Source organism: Myotis daubentonii, chromosome 1 (assembly GCF_963259705.1).
Source record: "Myotis daubentonii chromosome 1, mMyoDau2.1, whole genome shotgun sequence".
In the NCBI taxonomy this organism is placed as follows: domain Eukaryota; kingdom Metazoa; phylum Chordata; class Mammalia; order Chiroptera; family Vespertilionidae; genus Myotis; species Myotis daubentonii.
The window spans coordinates 34,076,371-34,093,659 of NC_081840.1; the positions used below are offsets into that span (position 1 = coordinate 34,076,371).

At 42.4% G+C, this 17,289-nt stretch overlaps 1 protein-coding gene across 4 annotated transcripts in view; it reads right to left on the reverse strand.

The window, feature by feature from the left end:
• Window positions 1-17,289, reverse strand: part of DAAM1 (dishevelled associated activator of morphogenesis 1) — a 158,064-nt gene that overhangs the window by 29,313 nt on the left and 111,462 nt on the right. For 3 of the 4 annotated variants that reach the window (XM_059694523.1, XM_059694532.1, XM_059694504.1), the window contains exons 6-17: window positions 15,855-16,188; window positions 15,155-15,265; window positions 14,945-15,048; window positions 14,592-14,658; window positions 14,242-14,359; window positions 13,679-13,817; window positions 13,334-13,392; window positions 10,053-10,240; window positions 9,240-9,539; window positions 8,827-8,934; window positions 2,424-2,453; window positions 1,265-1,371 (exon numbers count right to left, since the gene is read on the reverse strand). In XM_059694523.1, coding sequence (XP_059550506.1) covers window positions 1,265-1,371; window positions 2,424-2,453; window positions 8,827-8,934; window positions 9,240-9,539; window positions 10,053-10,240; window positions 13,334-13,392; window positions 13,679-13,817; window positions 14,242-14,359; window positions 14,592-14,658; window positions 14,945-15,048; window positions 15,155-15,265; window positions 15,855-16,188 — 1,665 coding nt within the window. The remainder of the gene's footprint in view (window positions 1-1,264; window positions 1,372-2,423; window positions 2,454-8,826; window positions 8,935-9,239; window positions 9,540-10,052; window positions 10,241-13,333; window positions 13,393-13,678; window positions 13,818-14,241; window positions 14,360-14,591; window positions 14,659-14,944; window positions 15,049-15,154; window positions 15,266-15,854; window positions 16,189-17,289) is intronic. The other variant, XM_059694513.1, reaches the window with a different exon arrangement.

Sequence of the window (17,289 nt, forward strand, 5' to 3'; positions counted from 1 at the left end):
ATATCCTCAGGTGAGGATTAAAAAAACTGGAACAAAACAGACTGTGTACACCCAGAAGAAAAGTAAGAGGCCTTGAATTGCTTTCAGTGGTGTCTTCCTGAGCATGTGATCAGGGAGCAAATGTGGGGATATACAGGGCCTGGCCATTTACACAGCGTCCCTTCTTCCAGAGGCAGAAAGGAAATGCTAGCTAACAGGATGGTTCATGTTACCTCATCAGTTGTATTAAAATTCAGGGATCTCACTAGGCTTCAATTTCTCTTTCACTAAAAGAAACATTTGGTCCCTGGAGTAATATATATCTGGCTAACAATCAAGCTTCTAGGCTGAAAACCAAGCAGCAGCTTTTTGTGTTAAAAGAAACTTACTCTAAGACCCTCTAAAAACTCAGGACTCCTACTTTCTTTCTTCCCTCTCCCTGAAAGAGAAGTCACCTGACACCAGCCTCAATGCATATACAGCATTCTTTCTGGAATGCAACCAATGGGACTTACACTTAAAGCCTCAAAATTCAGGATTCTTTACATCTTCATTCCCCTCATAAGCATTAGGTACTTTTGCCTGATGTGAAAGTCCCCTTTAGAGAAAAGAAGAAACTAGATCCAGACAAGTTACTAGAAATGCCCTAGACAACCTGAAGCGACAATCAGATTCCAGGCTCCCAAATTTCCTTTCTTATTTTCAAGTTCCAAGGCCGAGATGGTTCACTGGTTATGAGAAAGATTTCTGAACATTAGCTGAATTAGTTACATTAGCATTTCATTGAGGTTTGAGATTTACATATTCTTTTAGTCATAAAAATGTTCAGAAAGAGCATGAAATCATATAACCTTGAAGTATAAAAGGATGACTACAGAAAGGAAAATTAAAAAAAAGAAAAGGTTCATCGTCAGTCCTGATTCTGTGACAGTGTTTACTCAACAGCCAAAATATCTCGGAAGCCAAGAAGTATGTATAAATAAAAGTAACGTCCATCTTACAGGCTAACTGAGGGGGAGAGGGACACACACAGAAAAATGGACTTGGGAGGTTCTGCTTTTTAAACTTAGGAGTCTGTGGAAATTAAACTCTAAGACAGTAGGCAACCAGCTCTGACAGATTCCACTGGGAGAGTAAGCACCACAGTTGTCCTCACCTTAGCATAGAGTCCGAAAAATAGTCTCTCACACAGTTGAGGTATAAGAACAAGTGAAAACACGTATTTTGGAGCCACATGATAGAGAAGTTGGTCCTACCAAAAATGTCTATTCAACATCAACAGTACCTTGATAGAAGGATGTTGCAATTCTGAGCTCTCCGACCATCAATCACCGAAAGCTCTTTGACTTTTAGTTTGGAACTCAGTGTGTCATCGATGGCATCTGCTTCTTTCTATAAAGAGCATGAGAGAAATCAATCACAGTCAACCAGGGACACTCCAGCTTCAGACATATACTTTTCCTGCGCGCGCGCCCACCCACACACATTGTCTCTCTCTCACACACACACACACACACACACACACACACACACACACACACACACAGGCAAAGCTGAGATGGTGAGGGGGGAGTGTAAGAGGGTGATGGAATTGAAATAAAGACTAAAATCTAGTAGACAAAAGGAAAATAAGAAGCACTGACCACCCACATTTGAAAAAGCATTGTTTGGAAGAACAAAGTGCTCCTAAGTTGAAGATGCTACGTGCATACATTATCAGGGAGTGGTGCCCTCCTTTTGTCCCCCAATCCCCTATGGACAGCAGACAGACTGTCACTATGAATCAAGCTCAGCTGAGGCCTGCCATCGCTGGTCCGGCCATTTGTAGGGCACATTCACCCCACAACCGCTTGCATCCTAAGCACTTAAAAGGCTGAACAATGAAGGCCCCAAACGTCGTCATGTGCAACAGGAAGCTCCCAAGCCCAGATGGTACCTTTCGTTACCCTGGAGCCTGATGGACAGCTCAAGGCATTAGTCCAATTACTTGAGTTAACAACGAAACACTACTTGCAACCCTGCTGCTGTGCAGAAAGCTGTAAGCAATGATGGCCAGTCATAGCTTATGGTGGGAGAAGCATAAAACAATCATATATAAGCACTGTTTGCGTAAGCTGGACATCCAGGTGAAAACACAGACTAACTAGATAAATAGCAAGTTTAATATTATCAGAGGTCAGGACCCATTTATAAAATGTAAGGAGCTCTGGAATTGTGTAACGGCTTAGGAAACAAAGATGACGTGGAATTTATATTAAGAGCACCATGTGACCAAACTTAGCAACTGTCTTTTGTGGTGATGAGATTCCAGCTAAGAGTTGAAACCCAACATGAAATTACCTAGGCATTGTTACACTACCTGAACAAAACAAGGTAACAGAGACTTTTCGAGCTTATAGGGAGCTGGTTTACACTAAGCGAGGTTCAGGTAGTAGCTCACTTACCTGCTTGGAGTTACTGCTCACAAAGAAGTCCTACAGCCACGGCCGAGGCATGGGAAAGGCAAATCAGATACATGCAGCTCAGAAACCACAGCACCAAAGGGGGTAAGTCCAGGAGATCAGGGAGGGGTGTAAGAGGTGACTACGCTCCTAGGAGCATCAATGAGGGTGAATGAAAACGAGAGAGTCTGGCAGAAAATACAAATAAGGGCATGGTACTGAGCATTCGGGGTAGAGAGAGATGGCATGGGCCGCACCTCATTTTCACTGGTGGAAAATCAAATTGAGAAAGGAATTCAAACACCCCAAGAAGACTCAGGTTGGGAAAGGAACCACATCCTGTTTGAAAGGACCACTGGGCTCCATTGATTCAACATGATTTTTACTTGAAGTGAAAAAAAAAAAATCAATTGAATCAACTTAAGGAAATTATTCCCATTGGTATATACTACTACATATATATTTGGTGGAAGCAATCTTCTGTCTTCTTGTATCACAAGGAAGGATTATGAAAAGACCAAAGACTGGTTCAACAACATAGGTCAGTAGTATTAACCGTCAGTGCCCATAGGTGCGACAGGGAGGGAAAAGACAGAGCTCACTAATTGGGAGACAATAAGGGATCTGTGTGCTGTGTAGCCATCGGTGGCCCTGTCCCAACTGCCTCAGGGCTGTTTCTAGCATACAAAAGTCAACAGCCTCTTCTTGAAATAGTCCATAGAAAAGACTTGGAATGAAGAAGAAAAGAGGAAGAAATAATTGACACATTATGAGAAAGTCACAAATTTCTTTATATATTCTTGCCATGATGGAATGAATACAGCTTTGGTGTGCAAAACACACCCCAGTTTTTGGACCAACCACTAGCACAACCAGCATTTGTTCAGCAAATTCCTTAAGGCCTCACTGGTTCTGAGTGCCACTAAGGCCAATTTTACGCAGATGGGCGGCTTCATAGATAGCATCCTTGAGGGAAACAAAATGCCCCCTCCTCTGGCTCCACCCTGACATGAGGGACTGTTTTTCTAGAATGGCATTAAAAAATCATTGATAACCACGAGAAAACTTCTCCTCTGATGTCACAGTTTTCTCCTGTCCTTGTAATTGTCAATTTTTCTACTCTAAAACTCCTTAGGACTTATTCCCTTTAAAAGCAGTTTCTCCTTTCAAGGGCAGAAAGAACTATGATGACGTGAACTCCATGAGGCCTTACCCTACTTTTCTCTCTTTTTTTTTTTTTTTTAAATATATTTTTATTGATTTCAGAGAGGAAGGGAGAGGGAGATAGAAACATCAATGAGAGAGAATTATTGATCAGCTGCCTCCTGCACGTCCCTTACTGGGGATCGAGCCCACAACCCGGGCATGTGCCCTTGACTGGAACCGAACCTGGGACCCGTCAGTCCGCAGGCCGATGCTCTATCCACTGAGCCAAACCGGCTAGGGAGCCCTACTTTTCTCTTTTAAAGAGACAAGCTGCTTAGTTGAATTTACATCTGGCTCTCACTGTCTGGCCTTCAGAAAAGAAACTTCTAAAAAGTTCTCTGGCAACTCTCCATAAATTCCCACCATCAGGAAATGGAGATTTCTGACCTCTACTGTCATGGGCTATGGAATCAAGCAACTATCAATAACTAGCTGGTATTGGTGCTCTGTCTGTCCGTAAAATGGGGTCAACAACTGGATTACTAGTATGAGGATTAAATGTGATAATGCATGTAAAGCATTTTGTACAATGCCTGACACACAGTTATGAGCTCAGGACTTGGAAGCTATCATAAAATTATCTTTCAAGCTGATGATCAAGTCCTTTTCTTCTCCTACTGTCCTGCTTTCAGCTGAGTTGAACAGTTGGTCCAGATCTCCCCTTTGTAAGCAGCGGCAGTAATAAGTGCAACAATTAATAGCTAAGTAATGTGTCTCATCTTTCCAGGGGAGGGGATGAGGAATGCCATGGGAGAGTTTGGTTAATTGTTAGCCTTACGATTCCCTTCCTTTAAAGAGTGCTTGAATCATCACATTTTAAATAAAATCACAAAGTTTATTAGATGGGGCATGACAAAAATAACAATGTTTCCAGATCTATTTCAAATAAGTTAATATTCTTTTTGAAACCTTAAATTCTTCACTAACTGGCTTGAACCAAACTTGACAGAATCATTTATCTTTGGCTCCACCTAACAAGCTGCCTGATTTTTCCAGATGATTTTTTTGGTGTAGAGCTTTGGGCTTGGAATATAAATAGGAAGTTGGGATTTGCATTTTCAGGAACTAGTGCTGATAGATTCTTATAGATAGGGTTCCACAATGAAGTAATGACTCAACAGTTCTCAGATAATAAATGAATGGGTCTTAATCTTTTTGAGGTTGAGATTCCTTTGTAAATCTGATAAAAGCTGGGATCTCTCTCCAGAAAAAATTGTATACACTGATGTTTATATAAACCCTGCATTTGATTAACTCTTACCATGCAGTCCATTACAGAACCTCTACCTTATACTTTAGTCTTAAGAAAAATCATCATTTACAATTTTCTCTTCAGTGTTCAAGGACCAAGATTATTGAAATATATTCCTAAATCACATAATTTTTCAATGTGAAAATGAGATAAACAGAATAATGAAACATGTAAAAAGAATAAAAAGGGAAATTATTTGACCATTTGTAAGTATCAGAAGAACCATTAAGTGTTCCGAAAGGGACCCCAAGAATGATCTGTGCATTACACACTGGCAGGAGAGATCAGGTTGTGGAGTCTGAGACACAGTTACCCTTTGTTCCCTAAATCAGAGCAGAGAGGCTTTGAGATATTATTCTGCGGGCTGATAACAGGACCTATAAAGAAGGGGTGTCCTCAGGCAAAGAGCAGCGGGGAGGAATGAAGATAGTGAGCTGTTAATTTATTGCCACAAAGATATGACTCCCTCTAGTCTAGGTAAATGTCAAGTTCATTTCCCTCTGTCCAACTACATGGATAGGGAGAATGAATTTATAACATCTCAAGATAAAATTTCCCACAAAACCAAGATGAATATTGTTTAATTGTATGTGAAATAGTATTACTACACAATGCACTTCTTTATATAATAAAATAAGTCTTTTGTGGCTGGCCTGTGTAATATAGTTTTAATGAGGAAAAGAGCTTTTGAGATTCAAGAAATTGACTTTCAAATGAACTTTTGGAATGTGAGCAGGGGAATAACTGCACGCTATTAAATTCCATTTTATGTGGCGCGTAAGCTTATATAATCAGCCCTGCACACCTTTGATATCCACACTGAAAAAAGGCCTGAATAAGAATGGTCTTATTCTTAAAACTGCAGTTAAAGAAAATCCTTTGCAAAACCCAACCTTCACAATGAATAAAAACATGGCATAAGAACAACAGGAAGCTAAGAATTATGCAATTTGTATACTTGACTGTGCTACCTGTTTGGACACTGAATATACACTAAGCCATTTTTTAATTATCTGTGAAATAGGAATAATACTCACTTCATAGAACTGGTGTGAGGATTAAATTCAAAAATAAGTATAAGAGCTCCTTGAGAACTAACTTTAGGGTTGATGAGACTGGGAACTCCATACCAAAACTGATTATCATCTTTTAGCCTACCTTACTGTTATTTAAAGATTTCCCTCATCTCTGCTTTTATTCTACAAGTTGCATTGTAGGCCTGAGTAACCATTTAATACATTTGCATCATTTGAAATACTTCATATATAAAACAGACAGTATAAATATTTGTCCTGTTTTTAATGATACAATATTTTAAAAAATCAAATGGAGCATATCTTGTGCATGTTTATGAACATATATTTATAGAAAAATCTCTCCTAAATGTCATTAATTAATATTCATCTAAATTATACTGATCTGATATATATAAATATTTTCCCCCCTCCTCCCCAATCTTCCTCTGTGCAATGTTCCTGTTGCATGCACACAGATAATGGCTTACATGGGTTCCTTTCCTCTCTGAGAAATTTATTTGGCCAATCAACTGGCTGAAGTACTAGTATAGGGAATTTGACCAAGGTCTGTTTTTCTTGTTGTTATTTTTTTTTAAACTCTGGAGGGAAGAAAGAGGAGATACCATAGGAAAAATAGGTTCCTAGTATTCATTTGGGAGTGGAAAAGAAAGCAGCTCAAGTGTGATAATTATACAGTACTCTGAGACTAGCGGACAGTCAGCGACAGGCAGCCTGTTTCCTTTATTCTGTCTACAACTTCTCACTAGAGTGCCTGCATCTTTTCTATCTCTCTACGTTCAGTAAATTCAATGAAATGGCTCAGATTTCCTTCATTTGGGAAATATATTTATGGCTTTCAAGTTCTCATCTCAAATTCTTGCAGCAAGAGAAGAAACATGCTTGAACCAAGCTGAGCAGGTGTGTTGAAACTTTTCTCCAGGAAGTGCTATTGAAAATGGCACCAATGGTTCTACTTGCCAGTCTACTTAGTGGTAAGTACAACTGAAATGTGCTGGTCTAGCCTGACTGCAATGACTACTGATTAGGTAAACAGTGACTGGTTGCTAGGAGACAATTGCCCAATGCCAGGCTTTCTGCAACCCTGTCTCCCAGAGCTCTTAAGAACTGTCCACATATTTGTCCCAGAGCATTTTGGCAGCATCCTTTTGCACCTTCTGCTGAAAGCCAGTTAATTATGAGTCTTGTAAACTTGGGTCTTTCAACCACCTGCCTTCATAATAAATGCAAGCCACATGCTCAGGCTTGAATAGCATCATTTGGAATAACTGCTGTTTTCCCTTCCTTTAATTTACTTCCCAAATCCTCACCTTCAGAAACCAGAATGGACCAGTATTACTATTAGTAACTGAAACTAAAGTAGAAAATCAATGGGCCATGTAATGAGGTCAGAAAATTATTTGACTTTCCCAGGAAATCAGCTAAACTGTCAAGGCCCAGAGAACACCTTGCTGTGACAGCAGAGGGAGGAGACCCTTGCCGCCGATCAGGGATGAGTCTGCGCCAAGCACCTGCTGTATGAGGGCTCTAAACACACCCTTTACTTGAAAGGTCAAGTGTCTCGCTTCCTAGTGGACAACGTCCTATCTTCCTGTTCTCATTTCCGTTAATGGTGTGCATGGTATTGCCCAAGCTTGCCTTCACACTTACATCTGGTACCAGCTAGTCCTGTTTTAAGGTTATGCGGCCACGCCAGGCAACACTTGCGTTTTTGCACACTTCTAGAATAGCATTAAAATGCACTGCAGAGAGGCTGTCCCTCTAAGTGAAAACATTCTGGCTAAAGGACATACCCACTTTTCTTTTCAATGGCAGATGTATTCAAGGCCATTTTAAAAATAACCCCCCTCATCTTTTGTGTCCCTCCCAGCTGCAGGCATCTTCTCCCTCGGTGCAGGGCAGTTCTGCTTTGAGAACTCTTTCCTAGGCACCAGGCCAGGCCTAAGCAGACTAGGAAATGTGCTGCTTGTTTGAGGAGACTCAACTCTGGCATGATTCATTCAGGAGCGAAGGGCCTCTCAGCAAAGCCCGAGGAATGCCCCTGCCTGGCAGATGCACAGCACCCGAGTGCTCCTTGTTTAAGCCGCACTTCGCTTTCCTCATCATTTCCCTCCCACAGTCACCCTTAAGGATCTTCCTTCTCACACTCAGGGACTTCATTTTTCCCTTCCCAGGTCTCTGACTGCCTGACTGGGACCCCACTCCACCTCTTCCTTGTTCTTCTGAAACGCTGAACCTGGCCACCTTGCTGTGACCTCTTCTGACCCACGTGAGAGGTACCACGCATACGTGACGGGAGTTCACGGATCACATGCTCTCACCACTATCACGAGGGCTCTGCTCACTTCCCAAAGCTTCCCTGGTCCTAGTTGTATCACCGCCACCTGCGCACTTGCTCAGCCTCCCAGCCCCACTCTGAGTCGATTGTGTTCATGACATAATAAAAACTTCTCTCTAGGCTCCAGCTAGCTGCCAAATTACAGCCATTCACCAACCCCCAAACTTCTAAAGGTCCCATCTATTTGAAAAAAGCAGTCTGCTTCTGATAATAACCATCTGATATGGTGTGTGTTTTTTCCAAAGTCAGATAAACTAAAATGGCTTCAGAGAGAAACATTATTTTGGCTAAACAAGTTAATACACAGAACTTCCATCAGTGGAGAAAGGTCTTGGACACACACCAGGGTATGAAGCTCCCTAACAAGAAGCTTATATACCTTTGACATGTTCACACACACGCACTGACAGGCACACACGTGTGGACACATACACCATGCTGCTTTGCAGGAACATGCAGGGTAGACCAAACAGCCTAGAACTAAGATGCCTATCATGGCATGGGTATGCAGGTGGCCAGGGATCATGCATGAGGATGTGGTTTCCTCTGTAGCATCTGGAAGGCATGTGCTGTTACCTGCTGTCTTTGGTAGGCAGAGAAAGTTCGTTCCAGGTCTTCAAGATCTAGGATTTTGAAGACTTTCGAATCATCAATTTCAGTCCATACTGTTCCTTCCAGCTTGTTCTGCAAACATTAAGTTAATAAGCACTAGGGTTTACAGCTATACACAAAAAGAACAGACGTGCTTATATTTTAAAATGCTGCTATCCCCAATTTTTCATTCTACCAGATGCTCAAAGTGAGCTGGCTTCCAACAAGGTGCCATTTATTTCAGAAGCTTTATCACTTAAATATCTAAGCTGGTGAGAAGCCCGAGTCCATACTAGAAAATGAAATCACTTAAGAGCCAGGGCTGTGTCCCCTTTCTGTGACAGCACCGTGAGCTGCTAATGACACCCATTGGAGGGGGAGCGGGATCAATGGCTTACCTCCGGCAGCTTGGACCAGTTGAAGGATTTCAGGGCGTTGGTGGGCTGAGGAATGTTCTTCTTCTTTAGTGCCAGACCCAGCGGAGCACCAGGAGGGGGCATGATCCCCCCCAAGGGAGGAGGCCCCGGGGGAGGGGGAGGCCCCCCTGGGGGGAGGGGAGGAGGAGGAGGAGGAAGCACTCCTCCTGGCAGAGGTGGGGGCGGTGGGGGAGGAAGGAGAGACCCTGGCACAGAGGAGGGAAAGGGTGCCCCTGGGGCCCCAGGTGAAGGTCCACCTGGGATTGAAGCACAGACAGCCCTCTGCAAAGATAAACATAGGAAAAGAGGTCAATGGAAGAAGTAAATTCACCGGATGATTTTAAGAGTCTGACACTCTGCCTGAAATTACAGAGGAATTCTGAGCATGTGGGATCTAAGGGGCAGTAAGGCCAACAGACCTTCCAGGCCGTGGTGGACTCTACTGCGTGGGGCCTTTGTATTTGGTGCTCTGGTGCTTCTACGCAAAGTGTTCACACACCTCTCACTTTTGAACCATTGTCCAGTTGGGTTTTCTGGAAATCGGAAATCAGTTTTTATTTTAAAAGGCTAATGGGACTCCCCTTGCTCTTATTAGAGGATTTGTATTTAAAAAATACACACTCCAAATTGCCTCTGCTGCCCAGCCTATAAGATAGCAGAGGGGGCGAGTCTCACAACCATGCAGTAAATCGGGAGCTGGTTCAGGTTTTCTCCCCGAGTCAGGAGCTGGCGACTTAGGACGAGGGGCACAGGGACCGGATAAGGGAGGGCGGAGCCGCTGCCTGTGGTCCTCACCCTGCTGAGCTCGTGCAGCTGGGCTGTCAGATCCGCCACCTGCTGCTTGACTTGCTTATGCTCAGTGGTCTCCTTTTCAAGCTTCTCTTTCATTTTATTTAAGGTCTGCATCATCTCCTCCTTCTCTTGGGTCTTGGCGTCACATTCTCTCTCTTTCTTTTCCAATTTCTGTTGTAGCTCATTGTGCTCTGCATAGGAAACAGCCAGACATGAAAACCAGGCTCTCTTCAAAGCCGAAGCGTCTTCTCTACAAAGAAAACTGAGGATGGGGAGGTTCTTTATTAGGTAAATATTCCTCTTCTCCATCAAGGGGAGCGGCTTGCGGGCGCAATGGTGTTTGTACTTAGAGGGGGCTTCAGATGAAGAACTTTATTCACTACTACATTTCCTAAGAGACGGAGGAAGAGACCCTAGAGCCACAGCTCTTGTGCAGGGGAATGGTGCCTGTTTGGAACTTCATTCAGAATCCTGTCATAGACATGGCCCTTCACCGACACTCGGGAAAATCAGTATCAAAAGGGCCTCTTCACAAGTTAGAGATGAAGAGAGAGGCCCAGGGTTGCTTAGCTAGCTTTTCTGGCTTGTGTCTGACTCACAGAGGGGCTGAGAGGGAGGATCTTGCACTGTGAGGAAATGCTGCTGCCAGACCAGTGTTTGTTCCAAAGCAGCCATTTCTTCCACCCCCCTCAGAAGGCTACTTGGACTAGAAGAATGTTATGCTTCTGGCAAATAGTTCTTAAAACTTGTGAAAACAAAGGTTATCATCTCAGCATTAAATATCTTTAGGGCGGTGGTACTGGCTGACCATGAGAATCACCGTCCTATGGGGAGAAAAGTAGTTGCTCTCATGTGTAGTTTTACTGACTCCCAGTCCTGCTGGAATCAGCAGTAGTGCTTATCTGCATTGCCAATATGCCGGCCGCTCTAGCACTAATGGGAGTGACGGGCTTTGGAAAAGAGGACTAAAGAAGTTTAGACTGCAGGTCTTCATTTCCAATGCTTGGCCCCAATTACAATCCCTATTCTTTTTATATCAGTAAACCCACTAGAGAGATAACCCACTGGGGCAGAGCTATACAGAGTTGGTGTCTATGTCCAAATTTGATCACACATTGAAAATTTTGCTTTCTCTGTCTCTTACTTTCCCTCTTGAGTCCACCAAGATCAGACTTTGCAGAGAAGGGTTCAAGACACCCAAGTCCTTGGCTTTTACCAGCCTTGGAGCGAAGGTAACGGTTAACCCACTTTTACCACTTCTACCACTTTGGGCAGTCAGACACATCTGAAAACTCCCTCCCTGTCTCCCCTTTTCCTTCTTCTATCTCTGTTTCATTCCTCTCTGACAGCTGTAAGATTCGACTCTCCATCACCAGTCATTAGCCTCTGACATCTGGCCTCACCCCAGAACCGCCTGAGGGAGTAACATCTCAGAAACCCAGACTCTATCCCAGAAAGTCTCTTTTGCAGGCTGGGGCAGGGCTTGGGGTCTGTGGTTTCCAAATGCTCCCTAGATGATTCTGATGTAATGCCAGGTTTGGTAAGCTCCAGACTAAAGGATTCTCTCCACAAATGGCATCCATTTATCATCCATTTACTAAGCGTTTACTCAGTGCTCACTGGGTGTGTGCTGCACAAGAGAATTCTCCCCAGATATGCTCCACCTTTCAGGGCCACAGAACTTCCTGTCTCCTCACAGCCTCCACCCTCTGACTAACTCATCAACACGTGCCCTCTTTAACACAACTTTGCTACTTGAAGCTTCCAGAACAGAGTTTTATCTACTATGTCTCCTTTCACTCCCTTCCCTTGACCTCGCTTTAAAACATCCTGTTCCTCCTACTGACCGTGGCCATTTTCTCTGTATCACCGCAGCCTACAAAAGTCCCTGTCATTTATTGTGCAACCGGCATGTGTTGGACACGATGCTTCAGTCCTTACATTCCTTTTGTCATTTAATCTTCACAGCAACCCTGTGATTTAGGTTTACTCTTCATTTTTCAGAGGAGGAGGCTGGAGAAGAGATCAGGGCTTAGCCTACACACACAGTCAGGGGCAGAGCTGAGACGCAGACCCAGAGCCCAGCACATGCCTGACACACACAGGCACTCAGTGAGTATCCATGGAATGAGTGATTGAATGACCGCAAAGCTCTGTCCTCAGTTCTCTCATCAACTGGCACACCTGAGTCTCCATCCTTTAAGGGTATATCCCTAAAATACCACTCATTGATCATTTTCTTTTGATATAATTTCTCTTTACTATTTTAGTCAATGTTCCTATTTTTTTTTTCTATAGAAGTTTCTAGAATTTATTTCTAAAAATGGATGTGCAACCTTACTTTTTGGAGAACAATCTGAATTCATGTGAGGAACTTGGAATATGACAGAACTTCACATTTGGCGTTTTCCCTATCAGTGTGGCCCTGCCCTTCTGCTCAGTGGAAAAGGACAAGAGGGAAGGAAGTGCTTCTGCAGCTCTTCGATCTTCTTTTCAACACTCTTGGCGCGAGTGCTCTTCTATTTCACTGGCTGTGACTGAGTAACGTGGACAAGGAACAGGAAGTCAATGAATACTGGCTGGGAGTATGACTGTTTTCTCAAAGGGGCCAACTTTAATTTGCTAATATTTTGAAGGAGGAGAGAAAGTTATACCCATTCTGTGTGAGGCTAGCACAGCATGGGCACAGATGACCCTCCTGTCATCCAATGCTTACTATTACTATCAACGACATATCCAAATACTCACCAGTAGCTGGCCTGTTAATGTCACATAGCACATATATCTACAAAGGTCAGTGTTCCTCTGCATGATTTCTCTCTTTATAACTGGTGCTAAAGTGAGGTCATGTGAAGAATTGGGCTGCAGAAACCAAGTGCCCGTGTTTCTCTTTTAAAATTCTGGGCAATCCTTGGTGTTCCTTAGTATATTTCTAACAACCCAGTGTGCTTTAAAGAGCAACTATGCAGTAGGAGATGGGCTAAGAAGACTAATAGTCAAGAAAATTTTAATTAAACACTGAACAGCAAATTCTTCAAGCTTTTTCAAAAAACTTACATGGTTATAATAAAGGGATAAAATTTGGGAAGTAGCATGACAATTAAAATAGCATAAATTCAAGAAAAACCAGTACAAAATCCCTTTAAGACATGAAAAAAAAAAGACTTATGTACTAAGGTCAATAAGATGCATCAATGTAAATTTCTAAATTATACAGAAAGCAGAGTTAGTTGCCCAATAACAAATAATGTAGCCTCTTCTCTTGTCAGGGCCTCATCATTTACCTTTTCTCATTTTTTCTGCTTGTTCTTTCCACTGCTTGACTTCATTTTCATTAACCAACCTGTGTAACAGTTAAAGTAGCATTCATTAGAAAACTCACAAAAGGCCTGCTGCTAAATGCATGCTCTCTAGGTACAAACAATCTGCTGCAGAGAACCCCTCAGCATGCTTGATACACTTGGCAATCCAGACGAGACTTAGATGTAATACACGTGTATAGCAAGGAATTCCTATTTGACCTCTAAAACATTTCAGTTCTCCCAGCTGCTATTTTAAAGTAGGATTAAAATAAATGTCTTACAACTGGCACTATTATCTTACAGACAGCAAAGTAGGAAGAAACTTACATCCGTACGACATTCTTAATATTAAAGTTTTCCAAAGGTGTGGAGTCAGGGTCCTGTCCTTTGTCATTCTGGATAACTATTTGCTGTATAATTCTATCTAGTAGGAGCCAGTACTGAACGGTGTTGCCACTTCTCTTGTCTACAAAAGAAAACAGTGGTGGAAAATACATCAGGTTATTTCTCAACTAGAATGAATATTTTTTCAACATGATCACCCGAAGGCCCAGCCTTGGAACCAGAGAGATGTTTACATCTGTACCTACACTTCCCAGAGTTTCTGGAATTCAGACCTGCGATGATCATTTACTTACTTGAGAGGAACTCTGTACCCCTGTCTATATGTGTTGTAAGGTATATGTTTATTTTTAAAATCAAAGCAAGTTATAATTAATTCCATTTTGAGAACTTCACGACATCCCACAGGCTGTGTGGAGAAACACTGGGCTGTCACAAAACCAAGGTTTGAAATCCCTGGTGTGCACCCAACCTAATCAGCATGTCCGGAAGACACAGCCCTTTGGATGATGCCCAAACACTGAAGAATACGTATCACAAACACTCACAAGGCATTTGGAGGCAGTGGTGCAGGATAGACATGAAGTGAGGGTAAGCTTCACTGTGGGTCAGCCTCTTCCTGGTCAGCTCAAACATCTGAGTCGCACTTTTTGTGTCTATGTGAACCTATTTCACACGAAGAAGAAATTTAAGTCAAATACCCAAGTTCCTCAGTTCCCACAATGCAAGGTAAGCAAACCTAAGGCAAACAGAAGCTCATCCTGCCACTTAGGTAGCAGAGCAGAACTCTGATGTTGCCTTTAGGTCACACTGCTGCATGCTGGCTCTACAACACATGTTGCAACGGGGGACTCTGTGAGCTCATGAGTCAAGTCAGAATAATTGTAAGCCCACATACCAGTTCAAATCTTTTGGCAAATTCTAGTTCATCTTCATTTCGGAGCATTTCAAAAAAGTCTAAATGCCTGAAAGACAATTAAAGAGATGCTATTAAAACACCCTACAAACACAGGCACACAAGATTCCAGTCCAGGAAACGGATTCAGGGCCAGCGCCAAAACCTACACTAAGTGCTCCACACGGTGTGCTGCTGCTTTCACCAAGAAAGTCTTAACATAATAAACAGCATTAGCCGAGCTGACATTCTGGTGCAAGTACCTTGTGTCACGGACGGGTTACAAGTAGTTGATAGAGTGGCACTACACACAAGGAGAAAGCACGAACTGTCTCAGACCGTCCAGCTTGACTTACCTATCTAATGTTGAATTTTCATGTTCCCTTAGTTTATCTATGACAGGCTGAATTCCTAACATCAGAAATTCATAGCGCAGATGAAGTCTAAAGTCCAAACTTTCCTGAAAGTAAAAGGGTGATAAAATTCATATTTACCTTTTTAGAATAGTCAGTAATCTTTCAAAAAATATTCTTTAATAATACATGTTTTTTACGTAAGGTCCTTACCACGCCTGCGCCTTGGCTCAGCACTGCATTGATGAAGGACATGATGGCAGTCTTGAGACTCACTTCATCCCGGTACCGCCCTGTGCTTTTATCCAAGTCATTAATTAATGTCTACCAAGGACACAAACATAAAAAAAAGGACCGAATCATTACTAACCTTCCACTCATTTTATTAGAAGTTAATTTTTAAAATCATGTGCTTAGTCAGAGTCACATTGATCCATATAAAGCCACTTTTTAAAGATTAGGCCTAAAAACTCTTTCAAAATTCTGAATATCATATATGTTCATATATACATGCATACAAAATATAAAAGACTGCTTCGTTAACTCTGCTTGCTTCTTCCATGTGAGTATAATTATGGTGACATAATCTCACTGTTTAGGCTGCTCCTAAACTAAGAAGGGCAACCTGTAAAATTTTCAGGGCACATCCCATTTAGTGGATTCAAAAGATGTGTGCTCTATCGTGTATAGGAACCTGGGTCACATTTTCAAGTTCAGTAAATCCAAAACCCCGGATTGATCAATTATAGAAAGCATACTCTACTCGCTGGTCCTAAAACCTAAGAGGAAAGAAATGTTTGACGTCATGGTGTAAGTAATGACCACCAAGGAAATCTCAAGTTATGTTCCCCGCTCAGTGCCAGGAGAGGACCTGACAGAGGGGGAATGAAGAAGCAGAGAGGAACACACCCACCTGAAAGCGGGTTCTCTCGCTGGCATACTTCTGGTAGTGCAGCATGGCCTGCAGAACCTTCTTGTGGCCCCCGGGAACCAGGCACACGGCGCCCAAGATTTCCAGCACAGCCACCTTCGTTTTAATGTTCTCTGTGCTCAGACTCTGAGCAATTACATTGATACTCTCAGAATGAGCCAGGACATGAGCCCGACCTTGAGAGTTGTTCATGAGTGCTTTTATACATCCAATGAGAGAGGTATGTATGCGGGACTCCGAGGTCTCGTAGTCCATGGTCTTTAGAAAGTTGAGAATACATGACAGGCCATCCAAGTCGATGAATCTGGTTACAAACCTGTCAGGAGGAGATTAAAATGTGTCAGACTTAAGTCTCTTGGAATTCTGTAATAGTCCTTAATGGAAAAGTTTAGGGGGTGGGGAGCAGGAGAACGGAAGAAGATGCAGTTCCTAAAGTACCAAAAGGCTTACACCGATGAAGTCTTCTGAATTCCTGGCCTCTTCCTCGACACAGACCCAGTGGTCAAGTCTAATCAGAAGTGTGAAAAAAATCTCCACTTGAGGTAAACAGATCTCAACTGACACAAAGAACCAATTATCAGATCATATAGCCACAGAAAATCAGGAGCAAGAAGGCACTCAGAACATCTGTCTTAGGTTAAGTCATCTGCTGATCCTATGAGTACCCAGTCCCCATGCACTTTTATGTACTAACCACTGACTCAGGCAGGTCTCCTATCAATGAAAGTCAAAGAGAATCCTTAAACTTCAGGATATTTGCTTGTCAAACGAATACAGAACCCTAAGGTTCTACAGCAAAATCCTTCTTTTGTATTGCATGCTACTCAGAATCCAAGTACATAAAATAGTAAAAGCAACACTTTATCACCGTATATCAATTTTATTGATATTTATGGTACTTATTTACTGTAAATTCAATCAAGAGTAATTCAGAATGTACATCTGCTTGTTAAGCCTCTAAAAAGTTCAGAAGTAACATAACCTGTTTATCTGACTACTCTAGAAATTTCCAAACTTATTTAGTCTTGGATAGCCACTGACATCTGAGAACACAGAACACACACAGAGGGAAACACTGATCTAGGCTAGAAAACCTCTGTCAGACAACTACATAAGAGTTTTGATGAGCCAGTAGGTTTTTCTTAGTTAGCATTTTATAGTCAAATAAAGGAAATATATCTTTATCTTCCAGCCTTTTCACCCAAACATATGACCCAGATATAGCCAAGCTAGTTAAAACCAGTTGGCTTCATTCATAGCACTTGTGCTAATGAAATGTGCCGGTAAGCCCAACACTTCAGCAAACCTTAGAGGCATTAATGGAAAATGAAGGTGTGGGAGGCACACAGTGGAAGATGATTGCCCATCCTCTTTTCAGTAACAGTGTTTTTGAGATATAAAATTTACACTTTCAAAT